This window comes from Arvicola amphibius, chromosome 15, assembly GCF_903992535.2.
Source record: "Arvicola amphibius chromosome 15, mArvAmp1.2, whole genome shotgun sequence".
NCBI lineage: Eukaryota > Metazoa > Chordata > Mammalia > Rodentia > Cricetidae > Arvicola > Arvicola amphibius.
The window spans coordinates 19,376,210-19,399,782 of NC_052061.1; the positions used below are offsets into that span (position 1 = coordinate 19,376,210).

At 45.6% G+C, this 23,573-nt stretch overlaps 1 protein-coding gene across 2 annotated transcripts in view; it reads right to left on the reverse strand.

Annotated features, from left to right (window-relative positions):
• The window catches only part of Gab1 (GRB2 associated binding protein 1), a 113,731-nt gene that overhangs the window by 23,115 nt on the left and 67,043 nt on the right, over positions 1-23,573 (reverse strand). For both annotated transcript variants that reach the window (XM_038312527.1, XM_038312526.1), the window contains exons 2-3: positions 10,309-10,603; positions 1,717-1,945 (exon numbers count right to left, since the gene is read on the reverse strand). In XM_038312527.1, coding sequence (XP_038168455.1) covers positions 1,717-1,945; positions 10,309-10,603 — 524 coding nt within the window. The remainder of the gene's footprint in view (positions 1-1,716; positions 1,946-10,308; positions 10,604-23,573) is intronic.

The window sequence follows — 23,573 nt, forward strand, 5'->3', positions numbered from 1 at the left end:
TTTTAACTGTCACTCTGATAAAGTATCTTACGCAGACATTTCTAGAACAATTTCTCCCGGAGCAGTAATGGTGTTGTGCCAGTGATTAATGAGAGTGTGGTCATAAAAAAAAAATGCACCAATCACTGCCTCACTTAAGATAAGTTGGCTTCTTAGAAACAACAAACCACCCGAAAGTAACGGTGAGTCTCCATAAGGCAAAGTCTCCGTTAGTGGCACAGGGACAAGTCACAAGTGTGCAGCCTTCAGTCTTCACAGCAAACAAGCACAGTCGAGTTAGAACTGGGCACTAGTAACTACTGTTGGTTTGCACAGCTTTCTTGCTCTTACAGGTAAAATTCCATTATAACAAACAGACAGAACCATCTGCGGAATGTTCCTGCGCTCCTCCCGCCATCCCCGGGAATGTTTCACAGAAGCTTTTTCTGGGGGGGGGGGGTTGAGCTCTACATTCTTTTAATTTGCTTGTTTGTTTTCAAGACAGGGTTTCTCTGTGTAGTCCTGGCTGTCCTGGAACTCATTCTGTAGACCAGGCTGGCCTCGAACTCAGAGATCTGCTTGCCTCTGCCTCCTGAGTGCTGGGATTTAAGGCATCTGCCACTACACTCTACAGGTTCTACATAACAAGTATTCTCCCAAATACTATTCTAATCAACAATCACTTTCTTAACACTGAGAAAAGAAACACTTTTGTTATAAAGACAATAGAGCTTGAACTCCTCAGCACACGGGTTTATAAACACCCTGTGTGCGCTATGCGGTCACTGCCACTTTTGTCCTGTGAATCAGTGCACCAGCTGGCAGTGCTGTCACCAACGGCCACAGGCTATTAGCAGCAGACACTGGCCTGTTACTGATCTTCGTTTTCCTGTTGCTTCCTCAGATAGTGAAATAACTGTGCTCTGACCTCCTCTGCCGCTTTTTGCCTTCTAACATCCCAAAAGCCAAAGATGACCAACTTAAAATATCTTTGGGATTATAGAACGAGGTATGTGTGTGGAGGGGGTGATGACCCCTGTACCAAGCATTGGGGAAAGGCTTTTTTGGACCCTCTGGGTCAGTCATACACTCCATAGGTTTCTACTTAAAAACCTGTAAAATCAAGGCTTGGGGGTCAGCACTGCTCCATGTCTGGGGAGAAACGTTTGAAAGGGTCACAGCTTTTAGTAGTCTATCTGATTTCATGAAACGTCATTGCCCCCCCCCCCAGTCCACCTAGCCTCTAGGATTTGCCATATTGGGATTTTACCTGCGCGATTAGTTTCTCACACAGATCCAAAATTACAGCGCACTCACTGCAATGGGATTGGTTTGCTTTCAAAATCTTCTAGTAGGAGGTACTCCTCTCCTTCTTCAGAAACAAGAGATGACCCTTGTCTGCTTTATAATCACATGAGAAACGGAGCAAGATCACCATTCACAAGTCAGTGACATCTGTCAAACAAGTCACAAAAACTGCGAGGCTCTTTCCAAAGAGCCTTGTAGATACCCTGTGATCGGCCATGATTGGCCAGAGATGGTTTTTATCAACAAGAGACCTCCCAGATAACGGAAAATGTTAACAAACCTATAATACAAACCTGCAGTGTAAGCCTACTGAGATGGTTTCATGTAAGCTAGGCTTTTAAATTCTATACACACACGTGTACATATGTGTACATGCATGCAACCACTCACACCCACTCACACACACACATGATGGCATGGATCATGTACCTGGTGGGTTCAGGCTTCTTGCTTTGACAGTTGATCAACAGGAGGTAGTCCTGGGGGTCATCCTGGAGGCCTAGAGTGTCCTGGTGTGGCGGGAGGCTGATGAGCTGGTAAGAAGGAGGTAGTGCTGCCGAGGAAGAGGCTTCCAGCTGGGCGGAGGCTGGTGCTGTATTCAGAGGGAAAGGTGAATCCACCGGTGCTTGCGAGGAGCTGCCCAGGGGCTTCACGGGATCTGCAATAAAGTTGAATTTTCAATCTATCACAGTTGAAGGCTTTGCTGATGTTGTTAGACTAAACAGCTTTGAAGATAAACTCTTTTAATGCACGAAACCAGAATAAATGGTACATGTTGGTTAAAACTATACTACCCAAGGCCACAGGCAGCGGTGCACATGTGCAACGCTAGCTATTCTGACGGCTGATGTGGAAAACTGCTCACACTCAGGAGTTCAAGGCCAATCTGGGCAAAAGAACAAGATGGCACCTCAGAACGAAGCAGCAAATACCACTTACATAGCGACATTTATACGCTGTTTGATTCTTGTCATAGATGTCTGAAGGACAACCTTCCCTTTATCCAGGGGCCCTAAAGAAGTCTCAGCTGGGGCTGAGGAGATACTCAGTTAGTTGGTAAAGTGCCTGCCATGCAAGCAGGAGGCCTGAATTGAGATCTCTGAAACACGCACGAAAAGCCAAGCAGATCCCTAAAGCTCATTGGCCACCTAGTCTAACCCTCTTGAGCTTCAAGCTGAGTGAGAGACTTTGACTCAAAATGAAAGGAGACAGAGAAAGACCTGATACCAACCTCTGGCATCCACGCGCATGTGAACATGCATGTACACACGTCTACATACCCTCCTCATGAGACCACGGTAATGGAACTCTGAACTATACTTAGTCTTGAAACTACTTACATTTAAAATAAAAATGTTCTATGATCTTAGCAGGACACATTTTTAATGCTAATTTAATTTACTGTGCGCAGGTGTTTTGCTTGCACATATGTCTGTGCACTGTAACTATACGCATGCTTGGTGCCCTTGGAGGGCACAAGAGGGCACTGGGTGCTCTGAAAGTGGAGTGACAGGTGGTCACGAGCTACCATGTAGACACCAGGAATGGGACCTGTGTCCTCTACAAGAGCTGCCAGTACTCCAAACCACTGAGCCGTCTCTCCAGTCAAGAGACAGGTATCTTGTTGGTTTTCTTTTGTGATTCCTCACCCCCCCACCATGCCGAGGAAGTGTTTTCTAGGTCAAGCCAGTCTGACAAGGACAGCCTTGATGGCCACAATGCTGACGGACGGAGGCTCCTAGGTCTGCTCTCTAGGCTACCCCCAGGGTGCTGCTCATTCTTTCCTTTCTACTTCTCCTGTGGCTTGGGGAAAATCTGTCTAATTCAGAGGCTAGTGAAGATGAACTCTTCATCGTCAGCATCAGAGCCTCTGCTCTGGGCTCGCACTAGTTTGCAGAATTTTTAGGAAAAGACAGCGAGCAAAGAAGCAATCACACATCCCTTAATCATGTTCCAAAACGATAAATGAAAATTGTGTAGAAGGATATGACTAGAAAAATAAGTTGAGTAAGTTGTACGTCTAGAAATAAAACCCTCTGCAGTTTCTGACATGACAAAGTATAATTTTAAGGGCCCTGGCAGACTATGATCAAGTCCATCAATAGCCAAGGAAAAGGCAATACTCAGATACGAATGAACAGAAAAGAGAAGGCTGAGGGAAAGTCAGGCTTTAAAAAAGGAAATACGCAAAACACGCTAAAGGATTAATGCGCCATCAGCTCTGACTGAGCTCAGTCATTTAACCTGACGACCTGAGTTCCGTCTCCATGACTCCCTGGTGCTCTGACTTCTGCTCTATGACATGAGTGTGCACGTGTGTCATGACATGCATGCGCACACACGCACACACAGATAAACACACACAAGTAAATGATGTCAACTAAAAATTTTGAACTGTGCCTAAATCCTCCCTAACTTAAGATTTCCACTAGAGTCAAACGGCCCCCAAAAGCCTGCTGTTGGACCTTACAGGCTGTGACTTCAGCCACTTCTGGGCCACAAGTCCCACGGCTAAGGCCACTCTGCTCTCTGCCTTGTTTGGATTTCTGACCTTTTCCTCTCTCCAGGTATCTTCCTAAGAACAAACAGTGGTTCAAAGTCTGCATGCACATGTAAAATCATTTCCAATGTCTCAACTCAGAATACACCAAGATTATGATTAACACCTTTAAGTGCCTAATAAGCCCCTGGAGCAAACGCCTAATTGGAATTTCCTTAGAAAGCTAATAGACATCTCTAAGGCGAGGCCTTCCAGCAAGTCTTCAGCACAGAAGGGAGATTATGATTTGAGTGGATCCACAAAGAATAAACTGGCTCCCAAGACCCCTCACCCTATGTGTCGGTTTTTACTATTTAGGAACATCATGCTTTGTGTTAAAAAGGAAATATAGAAGATTGACAGGAATAGGGGGAAGAGAGAAAGGTGTCTTATGTGGTAGTGGACATGACCAGAATATGCTTGTGCATTGTATGAAAACATCATTTCAAATCTACTATTATACACACACACACACACACACACACACACACACACACACACAAAATGTATGATAATGAAAATTTAGTGGCCCAGTGAGGTAAAGGCGTTTGCTGCCAAGCTTGATGACCTTAAGTCTGTCCCCAGGACCCACATGATGGAAGGAGACTCCTGCAGGTTATCTGTGACCCAGCAGGACCCACATGATGGAAGGAGACTCCTGGAGGTTATCTGTGACCCAGCAGGACCAACACGATGGAAGGAGACTCCTGCAGGTTATCTGTGACCCAGTAGTCACTGCCAGCGAAGCAAACTTCAGCTTCCACAGCTTCATCAACCAAGCAGGACTCTGAACCATTCACTTCACAACTTGTTTGCTGCGTTTCAAGTACAAAATGACTCTTCTCTTTCCAAGTCTCTATTCCTCACAGATTTCAAAACCTTCTTGTAGCCTTTTAATCCTTAGGAGATGCTGATAAATGCCGCCATTCTTATTCAGCGATCTGATGGCAAGAAAGTCCACTGTGGGGTGGTATAGAAGTTTTATGAGCCTGGGCCCCACCACAGGGCCCCCACTGGATTATGGCTGAAACTGCAGGAGCTTCAGACAGAAGAGTACACTTTCTGGTTGAACTGCTTCTCAGGGAAACACAAAATAAATCATGAACTTGTAACTGCACAGTCACTGGGAAGGCCAAGATGAGCCACTGACCAATGAAATGGATTATTAAAAATGTTGCAGGATCCCCGGTGGCAGCAGGCAACAGAAACGCTGCAGGTCCCCAAGCGGTGATAGCGGGCCATGTGGCAGCAGGCAGAAGGCCCTGAGAGCAGCCAGTCCTAGGCAGGGATGGCTGTAGGTCCTTGAGCAGTGGCTGGTCCCGGTCAGGGAGACACGTGGTGGCAGGCAAGAGACAGAGACATGGATAGGCACGCCATGCAGAGTGAGGGTGGATATTTATTCAGTGGGTTATGGAAGGGAGAAGGGGAGAAGAGCAGAGGGGAGGAGGGAGGAGGGAGGGTGAGGGGGCAAAGATAGAAAGAGAGAGAGGGAGAGGAGGGGAGAGAGAGAGAGATCTCTCTCTTGCGCAGAGAGGATCCTCTTCGCTCGAGAGATCATACGTAGCCGCTCCTCTTCTCTCTTCGTCGTGTAAGAGTAGAAGGGAGAGACGGAAGCTGCCTCTCCCAGAGGAAGACGGAAAAGAGAAGGAACTCAAGCTGGAAGCTGAAGATCAGCCTGTCTCAGTAGACGGGTGGGGGGTGTGTGGACGTGGCTTGTCTCTTAAAGAGACAGAACAGACCATTACACAACCAATATCAAATGTCGCTAACTGTAGAGGCTAACAATTTCTCACACACTTCTGGTAGGAAAGCAGTTGGTTCCATGACTTTGAAGACATAAAGCTATGAATATTACAAATGCTAAGCTGCAAACACCCTGTGGTGTGGTATTTCTACTCAAAGGCAAGTGCTCAAAAGAACTAATGTCTATCAAAAGACACACACCACATATGGGGCTGGAGAGATGGTCCAGCTGTCTTGCAGAGGAGCTGAGTTTGGTTCCTGATACACACATGAGGCAGTTTCCAACTACCTAGTAGGGATCTGAGCTCCAAGAGATTCAGTGCCCTCTTCTGACCTCACTGGCACCTGTACTCAAAACTGGCGCACGTGTGTGCACGTGCGTGCACACACACACATACACACACAGACCTAAAAATAATAATGAAAAGGGGATCTTTTTGTTTGAAAAAGACACACACGAATGTTCACACCTCTGAAGAACAGCTGAGATGCCCATCTACCAACATTCAAACAGACCCATATTGTATGACGCGGTCACAGCATGGAACGTTGCATGGAAAAATTGCCACACGCTTCAACATGCTGACTCCTAGAGACTGATTTGTAGAGGAGGGAAATCAGACTTAAGGACTCTGCTTATATGGCATTCAACACAGGTAAAACGAGTAAATTAAGAGAAGTTAAAAATACCCCAAACTTACTTTGAGATGGGGCTATCTCTAGATAAAGGATTACCTGGTGGAATGTGAATGTTGAAATTCTTAATCGGAGCTAGAACTTTTTAGCACACTTATATTTATATGTGTGCAGGCGGACACATATAAAGCCTTGAAGCAATGCATTGACAACCTATGGCTACACAGTAGTAATAACAGATAGTGCTTGAATAAAAATGGTAAGAAGAGAGCTAGGCGTGGTGGCACACACCTTAAATTCCGGTACCCAAGAGGCCGAGGCAGGAGAATCTGAGTTTGAGACCTGTAACAAAAGAAAAAAGAAGATTGAAAAGAAAAAAAATGAAGTATTTTTTACTTGTTAGTTTATGTGTAGAGGGTTTGCTTGCATGATGTCTGTGCCACTCGCCCACCTGGTGACTGTAGAAGTCAGAAGATGGTATTAGGTCCTCAGAACTGGGGTTCCAGGCAGGTGTGACCTACCATGTGGGTGCTGGAAATTGAACCTGGGTCCTCTGGAAGAGCAACCAGTGCTCTTAACTGCTAAGCCTTCTCCCCAGACCCAGTAAAAAGAACCTTGGTGTTCTTGATTAATAAATACCACTTTATGGAAAAAGGGCCACCCTCAATCCACCACCCCACACTCCTTCCTCTTCATCTCTGAGAAAAGATCTTCTATGTCCATGTAGCCAAGAATGACCTTAAACTTCTGGTCCTCCTGCCTTCACCTCTCAAATTCTGGGATTTACAGGCATGTACCATCATGTTGGGCTTATGCTGTGTGAGGGATCAAACCCAGAGCTTTGTACCGGCTAGGCAAACACTCTACTAAGCTACCTCCTCAGTCTGCATTTTTCTTAAAAGTCAGCGTATCTAGCTTATTACTAAAGGGAAGAATATCAAACTGAGAATTGCATCTTTAAAACTGAACTATATGGTCTGGATGCTTTGAGAAAAGCAGTCCAGGCGGCTTTCTAAGCTCATGCCCTAAAATTAGCCCAGAGGTTTTGCTAGATGTTGGAGCTTCCTGCAGCCCCCGCTGGCCCTCCCAGGGCTTATTTAGCAGAGTTTACAGCTTCCACCTTGGTGTGCCCAAACAAAAAGAGTCAATCTGCACATTTCTAAGAAAAACAAAACAAGCCGGTTTCCATCCTCAAATCCATTAAAGAAAGCCTCCGTGGGAGCCACACACAACTCAATGCGCTAGAACTGAAAAACAGGACAGCCGGCCAGCATTCTCCGTGTTCAATAATAGCAGCGGTCACCTGGGGCAGCGGAAATAACACAGTAATGATATTTTGAGGGGTTCCTGGAATCAGAACACAGGTCAGCTTTTTCCCCTTTCCTTTTGTTTTCAGGGGAAAATGAGCTATTCTCACAGGGAACAGGAGCCATTGCTGTCCGGGCTGTCTATTTCTTTCCCACATCTGGCTTGAAACTCCAACAGAAGAAATGCATCCTGAGGTATCAGTCAACATTTGAGCAAAGAACAGTGCGTATCCAGCCTTCGAATGGAGAGCAACAAGGCTTAGGGACAGACTCGAGAAAGGCAAAAGTACCTATTACTGTTTGGGGATTAGTTACGAGGTATGGTTGGAAACAACAGGCATAGAAGAGGACCCTGGTTTGATATACAACACCCACGTGGCAGCTCACAACTGTCTGTAACTCTCATCCTAGGGGACCCAACGCCCTCTTCTGTCCTCCACGGGCACCAGGCAGAATGTGGCACAGAATAATATATGCAGGAGAAATGCCCACAATTAAAAACAAAACCAAACAAAAACCCACTGTCTCCAATTTCAGTTCCAAGGGATCTGATACCTTCTCCTGGCCTCTGCTGGTACTGCACATACATGCTGGCAGATCATCCAAATACATACAATTAAAAAAAATAGAATTTAAGCTAGGTGGTGGTGGTGCACACCTTTAATCCTAGCACTTGGGAGGCAGAGGCAGGCGGATCTCTGCGAGTTTATAGGCCAGCCTGGTCTACAGAGAGAGTTCCAGGACAGCCAGGACTGTCAAAGAGAAACCCTGTCTCAAAAAACCAAAATAAATAAAAATAATTAAATAAATTTAGCCAGGCACGCCCCCCCCACATACACACACACACACACACACACACACACACACACGAGAGAGAGAGAGAGAGAGAGAGAGAGAGAGAGAGAGAGAGAGAGAAAGAGAGAACGAGAGCGAGAGAGAGAGATCTTTTAAAACAGTGGCAAACCTAATGGAGAACGAGAGAGAGAGATCTTTTAAAAACAGTGGCAAACCTAATGGAGAACAAGAGAGAGAGAGAGAGAGAGAGAGAGAGAGAGAGAGAGAGAGAGAGATCTTTTAAAACATTGGCAAACCTAATGGAGAACACAGACATCCAGTCCTGATCACACAAGCTAAGCGAGCCACAAAGCTCTTCTCTGCTGTTAGGATTGAACACAGAGCTTCAGACTCACTGAAGTTATGCGCTACCAATGCATGAGGACGTGGAATGCTGGCTTTTAAAGCACGTTCCCCAGTTTCCCACCACATACCGAAAAGCAGAATTACAGAGTACAATGATCTTTCTGGCTCTCTAACATGACATAATAACCGGTCACCCTTCTATATAGATTTATTTAAGAAACTCAGCTTATACATCAACACAGCACATCAAGAGGATCAGCTGTTTGGGAGCGACAGGTAGAAGGAAGCTGCGAGAACTAACAGCATCTAAGATATAATTCCCATCCTGCTTCAGGAGCTGCAGAAGGATCAGGGACACCGAAACCTAGGGGCCGATGGAAGGAACAAGGGCTTCTGATGAGCGACGCTGCTCTGGCAACAGGCTCACAGGGCACACAGGCTCATGCTCTTCTGCCCTTCACGCGAGGTTGCGAAGACACAAAGGGCGAAGGTTTCACTCAGCCTGAACATATTGCTAAACTGATTTCTAAAGACTTCAGAGTTCTGCCACTGGAAAGGTGGCTTCAGGTTGTAACCCTAAATACCCTCGTCAAGCCAGAGTGTAAGCAAAAGCTGACATGGTGACCAACCAATCCTGACATCGAAAAATCAAGGAAAATCTTCCATTAAATATTTTTTTTTTAAAAAAAGAAAACACTCAGTACATTTATCACAGAGCATTTAAAATGTGTCTTTTTCAGGAAAGTAGGAAGGGCATACCTGAAGGGGGAGAGGTCAAAAGTTCAAAGGGGGCAAATGGAGCTGATGGGATATACAAAACACAAAGCCCAAGGGGACCCACTTGTGGCAAGGAAGGGGGACAGGAAGAGGTGAAGGTGGGCAGGGCCAATGATCATGGGTGGAGCAATAAGAAACAAAGCGTAAAGACACACATGCATGTCGCATCCTATGACGCATGGGACATACTTTTTGTATTATAACAAAAAAATTAATTTGGAAATGTTCTCAGGCCAGCAAAGTCGCTAAAGCAGGTAAAAGTACTTGCCGTCAACTTGAATTAAAGCGCCAGCATTCCTACATGGGGAAGAGAAAACAAACTTCTACGAGCTGTGTCCTTTGACCCCGCAGCACTCCTGGGCCCACGCTCACACTGAAGCATGCGCATGCCCCTTCCCCAAATCGGTAAAATGCCAAGGTTTAAAAATAGTTCCTATCACTGTCTTCAAGAGGACAGTTATTTAGACACTGGTCCACGCCAATCAATTCTCTCAAAACCTGTAGAACTTCTCCCCAAACTGCCTGAAGAGTTCAGTGCTCGCTCTAAGTGTCAAATGCCTATTGTAACAACAAAATAATGAGGCATATAACTGAAAGAACAGAGAATTTTGTAACTTTCTTAAACTATAGTAAAAAAAAAAAAAAAAGGACTGTTCAAACTAATAGCAAAAGCCTTAAGCTCTGGGTGTGGAGAGATAGATCCAGGTTCAATTCTCAGCACATGGCCACTCAAAACCATCTGTAACTCCAGTCCCAGGGAATCTGACGCCCTCTTCAGGCCTCTTTAGACACTGCACGCATGTGGTACACAGACATACATGCAGGTAAAACATCCATACACATATAATAAATTTAAACAAAATGGAACTTTGGGCCTACCTTCTTCTGTGGGGTTGAAGCCACAGATGTCACAGATACAACGGACCCACTTGTTCATGTCCTCCTCACTGTCTGCCACCAAGTAGAAAATCCGGTCGATGGTGTTGATATCGAAGATGTAGCTGTTTTCAAACTCCTTCTTGTTGAACGTCAGCCCAGCATCAACTTGCTGACACAAGTTTAAATCAATAATCCGGATAGGTTTCTTGGCGTGGTCGTTTTTGTAATACTCCAGGACATCGGGGTCTCCGGTCAAACGGCCACTGCGCAACACAAACCACCTTCTCTTCCATGCCTAGAAACAAGCAAACACCCGCTTGCCATCAGGAAGGAACATTCTGTGGTGATGCACATATTTCATAAAGGCATGGTCTGAAAAAGTTGCAATATTTTGTATCGATTCCATTAACACAACAAATGAAGCCAAGTATAAAATCGTTTTGAGGAACAACAGTGTCGGGAAAACAGCATCAGCCAAAGAATCAGGTCAGACGCTACGCTAAGAGAAAGAAGCCACAGGGCAAACACTGTGATCCTGTGACATGAAGCATGTACAGGAGTTAAATCCAGATAGGCAGTGTTTGTAGGATAGTGGTTGGTGCAGCTGTTCCAGAAAGGGGAAGAGGAGAACGTTCTAGAGAAGTGGTCAAAGTGCATAACAATGTGAATGTAGTTACAACACCAAACTGGTTACTTAAAATTAGTTAAAATGGTTAAGTTGCCAGTTATTTTACCACTTTGAAAAATAGTAGGTTTCCATATCTTAATATGTCAAAGAAATGGTTTAGTAGGGCAGAGTGTGCTGGGCGAGCATGTTCAGGTCCCCAACATCCATGTAGAAAGCCAGGCATGACCATGTGTGCATCATTATCCCCGGCTATACAGGGAAGAGACTAGAGGGCTGGCTGGGGTTTTCTGGCTACCAATCTAGTGCTGGAGTCAGTGAGAGACCATCTATCAAAGGAATCGGAAGAGAGTGGCAGAGAAGGGCGGCTGATGGCCTCCTTGGGCCTCCATGAGCTGACACACATGCACACTGTCTCCACCCCTACACACGAGAGAATATAGTAATGATGCTTCTTCCTAAGATTTTAAACTAGAGAATCTGTTTTCTCAGAGTGAGACAACAGAGGAGGGAGAAGGGGCTTGGGTGATTCCCTGATTGGCCCCCTGGGGTTCCATTCTAAACACATCCTACCTGATGTTCTAAAACTACAGAGAGCTGTATTCCTGAACTGTCATTTCTCTTCCTGACACACATACATGCACACACACACACACACACACACACACGTGCGCACGCGCGGTATACTCAATATTTCCTTCCTCTGTATCTTTACTACCATTCCTGAAGAAGGCTGGGGGAGTTGGAGAGATGTCTCTGTAGTTAAGAGCACAGGCTGCTCTCACAGAAGACCCAGGTTCAGTACCAGCACCCACATCTATAACTCAAAGCATCTATAACTCCAGTTCCAGGTGATCCATCAATTCCTCTTATGGCATCCAAGGCACCAGCACACATATGATGAATATATACACATGCAGACTAAACACTCACACGTAAAATTAAATACATAAATCAAAAATCCTTTGGAAGAGGCTGTGATTCTTACCACCACCTTCTCTAAAGACTATATGGATTAGGTAAAGCAGGACTAGATGACTGACAGTCTCTTTTTGTTAGCTCGGATCCCCTCAGATCTGGCCCTGGATCCCAAACCAAGCCTTACTGCTCTGAGTTTTGTTCTCTGTCATAGACAGCTAAGCAGTAAAAGGCAGTACATCTCAGTCACCTCCTAGGATGCATACACACTCCAGAACAAAGCCTGGGGACAGGATGCCCACAGATGGCAGTCTGCAAACAGGAAGGACTGAAACATGCATTTCTGCAGCACTAGGGGTATCACGTGTAGGCACAGTTATGCTTGGTGTCACAGCGTGTCAATGTTTTAGTTCCGGAAAACACTGCACAGATTGTCAGTAACGAGTGGGATAAAGTCAGCCCCATGCCCAGTGTTTTCAGAGTTCATCCATCACCCAGTAGGAGTTTGGTTTCCTGTGGTCTCATCAGATCAAGAGTGAGCTTCGTGACTGTACTGCTGATGTAAGTCGACCCCCAACTCAAGTATTCCTGAGTCTTCACTAACACCTGCAGATGTGTGTTCCCCAACTCAAGTACTCCTGTGTCTTCACAAACACCTACAGACGTGTGTACCCCAACTCAAGTACTCCTGTGTCTTCACAAACACCTGCTGACGTGTGTTCCCCAACTCAAGTACTCCTGTGTCTTCCCAAACAAACCCTGCTGACATGTGTTCCCCAACTCAAGTACTCCTGTGCCTTCACTAACACCTACAGACGTGTGTACCCCAACTCAAGTACTCCTGTGCCTTCACTAACACCTACAGACGTGTGTACCCCAACTCAAATACTCCTGTGTCTTCACAAACACCTGCTGACGTGTGTTCCCCAACTCAAGTACTCCTGTGTCTTCACAAACAAACCCTGCTGACATGTGTTCCCCAACTCAAGTACTCCTGTGCCTTCACTAACACCTACAGACGTGTGTACCCCAACTCAAGTACTCCTGTGCCTTCACTAACACCTACAGACATGTGTACCCCAACTCAAATACTTCTGTGCATTCGCTAACAACTACAGACGTGTGTACCCCAACTCAAGTACTCCTGTGCCTTCACTAACACCTACAGACGTGTGTACCCCAACTCAAGTACTCCTGTGTCTTTACTAACACCTACAGACGTGTGTACCCCAACTCAAGTACTCCTGTGCCTTCACTAACACCTACAGATGTGTGTACCTCTTGTTTAAAACCACCAAAAGCAAAATGATGAGCGCTCCATACCTTCTGTGTATCACAAATTTGACAAATTTAACTAAGAGGCACTACAGTACCAACCTGAAAACAGCTTCATTTTATTCTGAAAATACATGAAAAAAGGATAATAACTAATATAATATCCATTTCTCTAGTAGCTATCTTGGGTTTAGCCTCCACATCAACCATTTTATAATAAATCAAGAAGGAGGAGCTAGGAAAGCACATAAGGGTCTGAGGGGAAGACAGAGGGCCAAGCAACCTACATGGCAGGCTTTATACTGTACTCACAAATGACTCCATCTGGGTGATAACTCTAGGATTAATATGTTAGAAATATTTTAAATTATATCAATTATGTAAATTTTTAAACTACTTTAAATTATATCAATTAGGTAAATTAAGAAAAAAAATCTATGAGTCTATCAGTCAGTGAGTTCCTGTAGGCCCCAGAGAGAGTAATTGCCAATGGTGAAGGAAATATTTTATATCCATGCAAACACGTCAAGACATAACAATGCTGGCAAAGCATCCAAAGCAACAGTGAGAAATGGACAGGCAACCACTTACAGAAAACTATGTGTAATCCTCCGGAAAAAAAAAAAAAACATGCAATTCTTTTCCTTTGTATTTTTTTTTTTTTTTGAGATGTTTTCTCTGTGCAGCCCTGGCTGTCCTCAAACTCACTCTATAGACAAGGCTGGTCTTGAACTTAGGGGTTCATCTGCCTTTGCCTCCCAAGTGCTGGGATTAAAGGTACCAGCAGACAATTCTTATTTTTTTCCAGATTATTATTTATTTATTATGTATACAGTGCTCTGCCTGCAGGTATGCTGGCACGACTGAAGGGGGCGCCAGATCTCATTATGGATGGTTGTGAGCCACCATGTGGTTGCTGGGGAATTGAACTCAGGACCTCTGGAAGAGCAGCCAGGGCTCTTAACCTCTGAGCCATTTCTCCAGTTTGTAACATTCAATTAAGTAACAGCATTTGATTTTTCTTCTTGTGGAAGCAGGATTTCATATTTCCTAGGCTAGCCTTGAACTCTTGATATTTCTGTGTTCTGGGATTACAAGCATGGTTTATGTGGTGCTGAGGACCAAGCCCAGGGCTTCCTGAATGCCAGGCCAGTACTCTTATCGGCCAAGCTACATCCCCATCCCCTAACACCAATATTTTAGATGAACTTCCCAAGGAAGTAAAGAATGTGTCCAGAAGAAGGCAACATGGAGTCCTGTGGATGTTCCAAGTAACAGGAAATCCCAGGGCAACAGAAACACATGAACGTAGCACTGGATTACAAAAATCCACTTATTTAATTCAAATAACAACAGCCATCCTAGTTAGGGTGTGACAGGACAGGCAAGACTCTGTGAGGCTCTGCCCCCATGCAGTAAGCCTGAGCCAAGCAGTATTATTAAGCAAGGCCATCCCAGTAGCCTCTCTCTGCCTAGTGACTTTTCCAGACTGAAGAGGTTCTGTCTTTAAATACAGAAACAACTTTTAAAATTTTAATGGCTCACAAGGAAATCTTTCTGAAATGCCTTACTACATAATTCATTGAATATAATTCACCCATTCCCCAGTGGTTCAGCCTCGGCAGTACAGGCATCCGCTTCTAAACTGCATCTTGGAGAGGCTGCTGGGCTGTGGAGGGTCATTAGCCCCACATGTCCAAGCTCCCTGCTGGGTCTGCACGGTTCACCTGATCTTTTTAAGGTGTGTGTACGCACACGTGTGCGCGCGTGCATGCAGAGGGCAGAGATCAACCTTGGTGTCACCCTCAAACACTGCACACCTTTTTTTTTTTTTTTTTTTTTTTTTTTTTTTTTGAGGCAGAGTTTCCCTGTAGTTTCTAGAGCCTGTCCTGGAACTAGCTCTTGTAGATCAGGCTGGCCTCAAACTCAGAGATCCGCCTGCCTCTGCCTCCCGAGTGCTGGGATTAAAGGCGTGTGCCACCACCGCCCGGCTACACCTTGTTTCTTATGTTTTACTTTTTAGATCGGTCTCGCGCTGGTCTAGAGCTTGCCAAGGAGTCTGGGCTGTCCAGCCTGTGAACCCCTGTGATCTGCCTCTCTTCTCGTCTCCACGGTTGGGCTTATGGGCGCATCCCACCATGCCCAGCTTTTCTGCATGGGTTCTGGGATCTAACTCCGGACCAAACACCCGCATGACAAAGTCCTTGCTCATCTAAGCAGCTCGCAGTCCTGTCTACAACCCTTTGAGCGTCGTCTCTAGCCTTTCTGCCTTACACTGTATCATCTCCCACTTCTGTCTTCTGTCTTTGAGAGGATAAACTCTTTGCAGAGTCTCTTTTCAAACATCTATTCTATTCTTCCGCCCCTCAACCTATGCCTTTCCTTCCGTGGTCACCTTCAGAGTTCCCAGAGGAAATAAAGTTGTACAGTTTGGGGAATATTAAATGTACTCTATGGCCTCATTAAAATGAGATCAGTGCTTCCCAAACCTCTTTGTGGTGTGAGAAAAAGAAATACATGTGAAAAAAAAAAACACATGCAAAATAAATGGCCCAAAATACACCAGTGTGGTGGGAAAACTACAACCCAGAGGAGAACGGGCTGGGAGTCTTCCTGTGTGCCTTGGAGACACTTGAAGGATGACATTCTGCATCCTGCTTAATCAGCTTCCCCCATTTGGCCCTTGCTGTCACCAACATTCAGAAGGCCTTTAGAATCTGCACTGGCCACAGTGGACCAGCGGTTACAGGAGCTGAGTAGACACCAGACAAACATGATCCCCAAAGACAGGAACTGCAGGACTGAAACACGGAACTGAGCCAGGCGGCACCTGCCACTTTATTTATTTATTTTTAACACGGTCCAAATGTGAACATTTGTCTCGGTCACAAAATGAGTCACTCTCATTGACTCTGGCACCGAAGAAATGGGGAAACAAAAGCAATTACATAAACGCACACTTTAACAGGGCAGATACAAAGGCTCTCTGGACTGTGGTACAAAGCACAATTTAGTCACAGAATAAAGCTCGATGCTTGACAAGAGATCTGACATCAGCTCCCTTGCTGATCACAGCACAAAGGCCTCTCTGTCTTGTCCGAGCACAAAACAGCCTGCATAAGTCACTCTTTGTTATCTGAAAATATCTGGGATTCTTAAAGTTTGTCCTATTTTTATCCCGCTGTCTCGGTAGCCCCAGAGACAGCTGTATGCTGCCTTCCAGCCCTGCTTGAGTAACACACAAGGCAGACAGTTTTCACGAAACCTTCAAAATCAAACGCTTGGATTAATTTGAAATACAAATCTCATGAAAAACCACTTTAACTATTAGACGTTCATGATGTATGGGCAATGGAGCAGTATCCATAAGGTTAGTTGAGGAAAAACGCATAAAAGTTTATGGAATTATTGTCATTTCTTACAACAATTACTCCAATTTCAAGCTGAATAAACAACAGTCCCAACTCCAGCGACTGCATACGGATGAAGCTTTGAGTGACCACACTAGCACCAACTCCCCTGCTTACTGGGTGACTGTGTGCTACAGGAGAGAGCCCAAATTCTCCCAGGGCATAATAACCCAGCCTCCAGCCACACCCCAAAGGCTCGCAGAGACTGCCTCTGGCCTCAACACATGCTGTTCTTTAGCACACGATCCATCCCTGGACTCAGCTCACCCCTGCCTTACATCCCTGGACTGGCTTGGAACCCCCCATTCTCACCTCCTCTGAATCACATACGGTTGGGTAGTCTTACATTTGAACCACTTGGGGGTTGGGGAAGCCTTGTCTTCTCACCTTGCCCCAAACGGAGCTTCTACCAGCCACTGCTAATGATGCAGTCAAGCCCTCCGAAGCAAGGCTGAGGATACAAACGTTCTCATACGACCTACACATCTCAAGGATACTTGCCCGGGCACAACTGGCCTGGCCTTGTCAAGGACTTTCAGGAGAGAATGGGTACAGAAATACTCAATTAATTTGTTTTTCAACCTCCAAACATACAAGAGGGTGTCCATGTAATGCAGCTGAAAGGACCCGTCTGTATAAACACTTTCTGCATTTAAGCAAACGGGGCAATGCCAAGTTGCATTCAGGCAACACTAAACAGTATGAACGCATCAGCAACAAAGGAGAGATGGGGTCCTGTCGTCTAGCAGGAGGGACGAGAATTCCCACCTGGACTAGCCCACACCATTCCTGTGCTATTAACAAGAGTACAGAACATGCCTGATCAGCCCGAGTGGAGCTTAGGTTCAGTTTCAAAGAAAACACCCTTTCTGCCACATACTTGAGTCTCCTGTGGATAGAAATAACTGGAAAACTCTGCTTAGAGCGGTCAGTGAAGCCTTCGGAACAGCTACGCCGTCACAGAGTAACTGTGACGTGCACAGGTTTGTGGCATAGCTGGCTTCCAGACTCCTAGCACTTTCCCCAAATGCTTCCCAGCTATTTTCCCAAATGTAGACCCATTCTTTTATTGGTAATTTTTTGTATCATCAACAATTTCACAAATTATTAAGAACTTGAAAGCCTTGATAAGACAATCTAGTGTTTTCTACCCACCAGAAATCATCACAGAGAGCCAGTGAACTTAATGAGAAGACCTCAGGGAAAGAAACAGGAAATCTAAATTACCAAAGTCCAAGCGGCTGTTAAGGACGGCATATGAGCCAGTGTCTTCCAAACCAGGCTCTGCCCTGCACCCCACCACACTGCATTTTCTTTCTCTTTGTTTGTACTCCCAAAGACCTATATCCTCACCTGATGATCAACTTCCTTCAAAACCCACATCATGATATTCGCTTAAAAAGCCCCGACTGCCTCACCTGCCACTCCCCCTCCTTCTCTGTGCTCTTGGAGACTGCACCAGAGAGCCCACAGACAACCCTGCTTGCTCACAGGGGCTAAGGGTAGGTTTCTAAGACCCGCAGCGGCTGCCGAAGCCCACCAAAGTTTCTGTGAATGAGATACAAATGGCCACGGACGTCTCTTCAGCCTGCGTTCACCCGAGAAGGCCTGGGGAGAAAGTGCAATGGAACTGGTTTTGTTTTGAAGTCTACTAAAAGGTACCATACAACTGACACTCTGCGGGGGCAAACTATGAACGTGTGGCAAGTTCTTTGGTGGAAAGAATGCAAACTGTACACATACTCTGGGAATCAGGGGACCGTCACGAAGACGCCAGAGTTTGCGCTGCTGGGGTTCAGGATTTTGAGACAGTCTCATGTAGCTCAGGCTGCCTCTTACTAGCTATACTCTTGATTCTACATCCAAGTGATGGGATTTCAGGTGTTGGCAGCCATGCCTAGTGTTCTCAGCCAGCTAGCTTTATGGGACAGAGTTTTTCTGTGTAGCTTTGCCTATCCTGGAACTCTCTCTGTAGACCAGGTTGGCCTCGAATTCAGGGATCCACCTGCCTCCGCCTCCTGAGCACTGAGATTAAGAGTACATTTGTGTATTTTGTCTGTCTGAGAACACTGATATTCTGATTTTGTTCTTGTTTTTTGTGAGACAGGGTTTCTCGGTGTAAGAGCCCTGGCTGTTGTGGACTAGTTCTGTAGACCAGGTTGACCTTGAACTCACAGAGAACCACTTACCTCTGACTTTTGAGTGCTGAGACTAAAGATGGGCACCACCATGCCTGGCTGAGCACTGAATTTTTTAATGATAGGAATTGCATGGTTCATGTTTATCTGTAATCCCAGCACCTGAGAAGCTGAGGCAGGGGGACTGACATAAATTCAGTCAGACTGAAAGACACAACAAATTACAGGCCAGTCTCGACGACTGAGACCTTGCCTCAAACAACAAGAGAGCAGCAAGACAAAAGCCGCGGAACTGTACAGAAGGCAGGGCTCTGTTTGTCTGAAATCACGTTTGCACACACACACGTTTTTACACACACATTTGCACACACAGGTTTGCACACACGCAGCAGTGCTTAGAAAAACCATCTGAAAACATGTGTATCCCACTGGTGACGGTGATGACTCTGTCACAGGGGTCAGAGGTTCAGACCAGCTGCACATCTTATTTTATAGACTTTAGTATAATCTGATTTCAATGATCTTCCAATTATTATTTTTATAATTGAAATGTTATGTATTTTAAGTATGTGCCTAAAAAGACTTTAAAAAGGAAAATGAGTATTTTTTTTTAAAAAAATCTAGGAGCAGTGTACATAAAATGAAAAGTTTGTGTTGCCAGGAAATATCATTTTCTTGTTCCTCTGCAACTAGTGAACGGATTTAAAGTTTCTCTCAAATATAGAATTCCAGGATACATCTGGAAGCGGCTCAGCCAGGAAATGGCTTAAACAAAGATATAGTTTTGAGGATTGGGCTCAGGGGTTAAAAACAAACAAACAAGCAAAGCTGGGGAGCTTAAAATAGACAAGCGCATGTCCCCCTTCCCCCATTTAACATCCTTGACGCTCTCACTGCCTTTAAAAGCCACGCCAGCGAGCAGTCATGCACTCTGATGCCCGCATATCTAAAAACATAAAGTCCGTGCCTAGGGATTTGCTTTCTCCATTAAAACTACTAAATTTCCAAAATACTGTTCCAAGTGTAAATGAAATCGAGAAAAACACATTATCCATGCACAGGGACAAAAGCAAAGCCCGGTGCTTTAAAAATCCTCACTTGTTTTCCAGGAAACATTATCTTCTCTCCTAGAGCAAAATAAGGAAAAGGCAGGCTTGGTGGGGCTTTCCACCCACAGGCGCTATCATTGCGACCGTCTGTTCCAAACACACACAGCCTAAAATTTCCTGTTTTCAAGCTGTGGTCACCACTTTCTAGCCCGGTCCTATCTGTGCTAACTTTAGTTTAGTAACATAAACAAGAGAACACACTGGAAATACTGCAGAATGACGCCTCGCTCCAAGCTCTCGGCTGCCCAGCGAACTGGATAAAAAACTGGTTAGCCAAATGCAGAGAGGATGAAGGCTTCCGATGGCAGAGAAACCAGATTCAGCAGTAGCTGGAGAGAGCTCAAGGAGGTTTCGTGTAAACAGTTTCTTTTTGACACACTTGTTAAATTGCTCTCTCTCTAACGGCCAGGTTATAAATTCTACATTAAAACAAGCATGCACAGTCACGACAGAAACGTCTCAGTGTTTAATAAAAAAGTTATTCTTAAGCTTTTTCCTGAGGCATGACTTGGTGTGAGAATTTGATGAAGGTAAGCAGAATGTTCCCTGGGAGGCCGGGAGCGGGGGGGGAGGGGGAGGAGAACTAAGGAGCAAGGGGAACAGACTAAGAACCATGAATACTTCTTACTACAGATGAGGCTGCTCTCCCGCAGACTCCAAGCTGGGAAACAGAGTTACCAGCATGCCATGCATTCAGTGCTAATGCTCGGTAGAGCACTTTGGGGCAGTCTGGGGTATTTTTTGCCAGTGAATACTAATGACTGCTAGTCTCTAGTTGTATTTCCCTTACTTATTCTGACCAAGAGAAGGCTGGGAAAAGAAGACCATTCCACTTTCTATGTGGGCTGGATGAGGCCTGAGTGTCAATGTAGCCCAGGGAAGAGAGCCAGCCGGCCTTGATTTCACTGTATCTAATCTTTCTTACAGCCCCAGACACGGGGACGGACACTCAGGTGGGGTCAGAATATCCACTCCATGTCTGGAGAGCAGCATTTGGCCTGTCGCCGTTCCAGGCAAGGGACAGCTGCAGTTTCTGAGTTGGTTTTCCAAGTTTCTTGTGGAGCATTTGCAACATATAATAAAGCAGAGCCACAGTAAGAACCAGATGGTGGCAGGCAGGAGAGGGGCTCATCAGTTCGTGTGCGTACCTAGCTCCTGCAGGGGACCTGCGGTCAGTTCCTAGCACCTCCAGGGCAGCTCATAATTGCTGAAATTCCAGCTCCAGGGGAATGAGATGCCCTCTTCTAACCTCCAAGGGATCCTGCACACATGGTGGACATACATACGCTAGGCACACACACACACACACACTCACACATCGAGTAAATAAATAATTTTTTTAAAATTGAGACACAGTTCAAAAAGTACTTTCACATGAATCATTGAAATACTGGTAAAATTTCAAACTGCCATAATGACATCAATATGGAGTAAGCCCATATGACGCTCAATCCCACTTTCTCCTGAACCCTCAACTCAGTTCAAGACTTCCAGACCAAAGGCACGCGGCAATGTGCGTTTCCTTGAGGAGACTAATACAGCGAGACAGTCCCACGCTCTAGAGTTCCTGACTCAGACAAGATAACTGACCTTACCCAAAGACAAGCACCAGGTACAAAATGGACCCCGAGACAACAATCCCCTCACAAAGAAGAAAGGTTCTCTAATGCAAACATGGAAGGCTCAGCTCACGTGATCCAGGCGTGGCTCTTCAAGGAAAATGATTTCCATTCATGTAACAAGCCAAGCATGATCTTGTCACCCAAGAAGAACTGTTGACTATTAACCTCTTTCTGTTTGCAAATCATGCAAGTACTGGTCGGACCATTCTAGGCTGTGGACCTGCACAGAACCCAGCTTCCTGTTTCCCGTCAACTTCCCAACGCCCTCTTTACCACGCTCAAGCCTCATAACCTTTGGTCAGTGGGAAAGCCGTTAAAAAGTATTGAAGATAATAGCAAGAGAGGATTTGGAGGACCAGGACACAGTTGGTGTAATGAGAACAGGGTCTTCTGCCAAGTGGCGGCACCTGGTGTACCTTCAACTGGAAACAAAGTCACACGGCTCATAAAAACAAAACAAACCCCACCAGACAGCAGTCCAGTCACCTACATAACAGCCACACTGCGCAGCTGATGCCAGAGATCCTACACACATGCGCACGATGTTGGATGTGTTGGAAACCCCGGGAGACAATCAGAGCCATTGACAAAGTATAGTATCTGAGATACAGGCAACAGTCAGAACTGCCTCTGAATGCTAAAGTCTATGAAAGCTAAAAATAACCACACCGACATGTTTAAAAAACACAAGATCCACACGGTCATCTAAATATAGCCCTTGAGTTCAGACGGCAGGGGTTGGCTTTGGGTTTGCAGAGATGTCTCCCCGACATGCCACAGGACATCACAGACACTCCCATTTTGTTCTTTTCCTTTAAATATGCAATTATTGGCATTTAACTAGAAGGAAGGAGCAGTGAACTGGGGGTGAGGGAAGACAAGCAGGAGGAAGGATGCCACTTGGTACCCCTCTAACTAGAATGCTCCAAGTCACCGTGAACTCCTGCCCGAATACTTGATGGAGGAACCTGACCTCACGGACGTTATGCTTGTATTTCTCGGCTCGGCACATCTACTCTCCTCCCCAGGGCTCCCTGCCCCTTCCCCTGCCTCATTCCCCACACAGAAGATGCCTAGAGATGAACACAGGTGAGAAAAAGCATGCACACATGAAAGCTGCCATCCGCCATCTGGCACAACTGGTACAGGCTTGTGAAAGGCCAGTTTGAATTCAAATCCTGCTCTTTTATTTGTTTGCTTTTATTTTTCTAGACAGGGTCTCTCTATCTAGACCAGGCGGGCCTGGAACTCAGCGACCTACGTTCTTCTGCCTCACCAGAGTACTGGGATTAAAGGCGTGTGCTCCACAGCGAGCTTCTAATTCTGTTCTTGAAAAGCCAGACGCTCCCAATCAGATCTGTGAAAATATTACACTGGAGCCACATGAAGGCCGGCAGACCAACTGAGCATCTCACCAGTGCGGTACTGTGAGATGAACAGCCGGATACTGTTGGTTTAAAGTTTATCCCCATAAAAACAAACAAACAAACAAGAAACGCTTGTCACAGCTCAGCCCTGTACTCAGAAGTAAGAAACTGAAAATACGTGCACCTCTTAGAGGACCACGGTGGAATTTTCACTTACGAAGGTCATCTAGTGTTTCAGGAAAGTGTTCTCAGTTAATATTGTGCAGGTGGTATTGTTTTCTTTAACACTTTTACTTTGAAGAAATTAACAGTAAAACGGAAAGGTTAGGGAGTGGCTATAACTAACATGGCAACCATCAATGGGTGTACTTTCCATACCTGGATCCAATTTTCATTCATATGCACATACATGCTTTCAACGCCCTGTTTTGGAAAAAGCTTCACCTGCCTTGCACACGCTAGGTAGGCCCTCCACACTGAGCTCCGTCCCCAGCACTCAGACTTTCGAGACAGGGTTCCACTAATAGTGTGGGCAAACGGCTTTGAACCCCCAACCCTCCTGTCTCGGCTCCCTGAGCATGAGACTGCGGGTGCATCAGCAGGCCACTCTTCTAAGCAGTTCACAAAGAATCATCTCATGAGCCACTTCCCAGCGCTGCTTTGTCATGATCCTGTCCCCTCACAGCACAGCCCTCTCGGGCCACACATCTACCACCTGTGCACACTCATGTCACACATCTACCACCTGTGCACACTCAGGCCACACATCTACCACCTGTGCACACTCAGGCCACACATCTA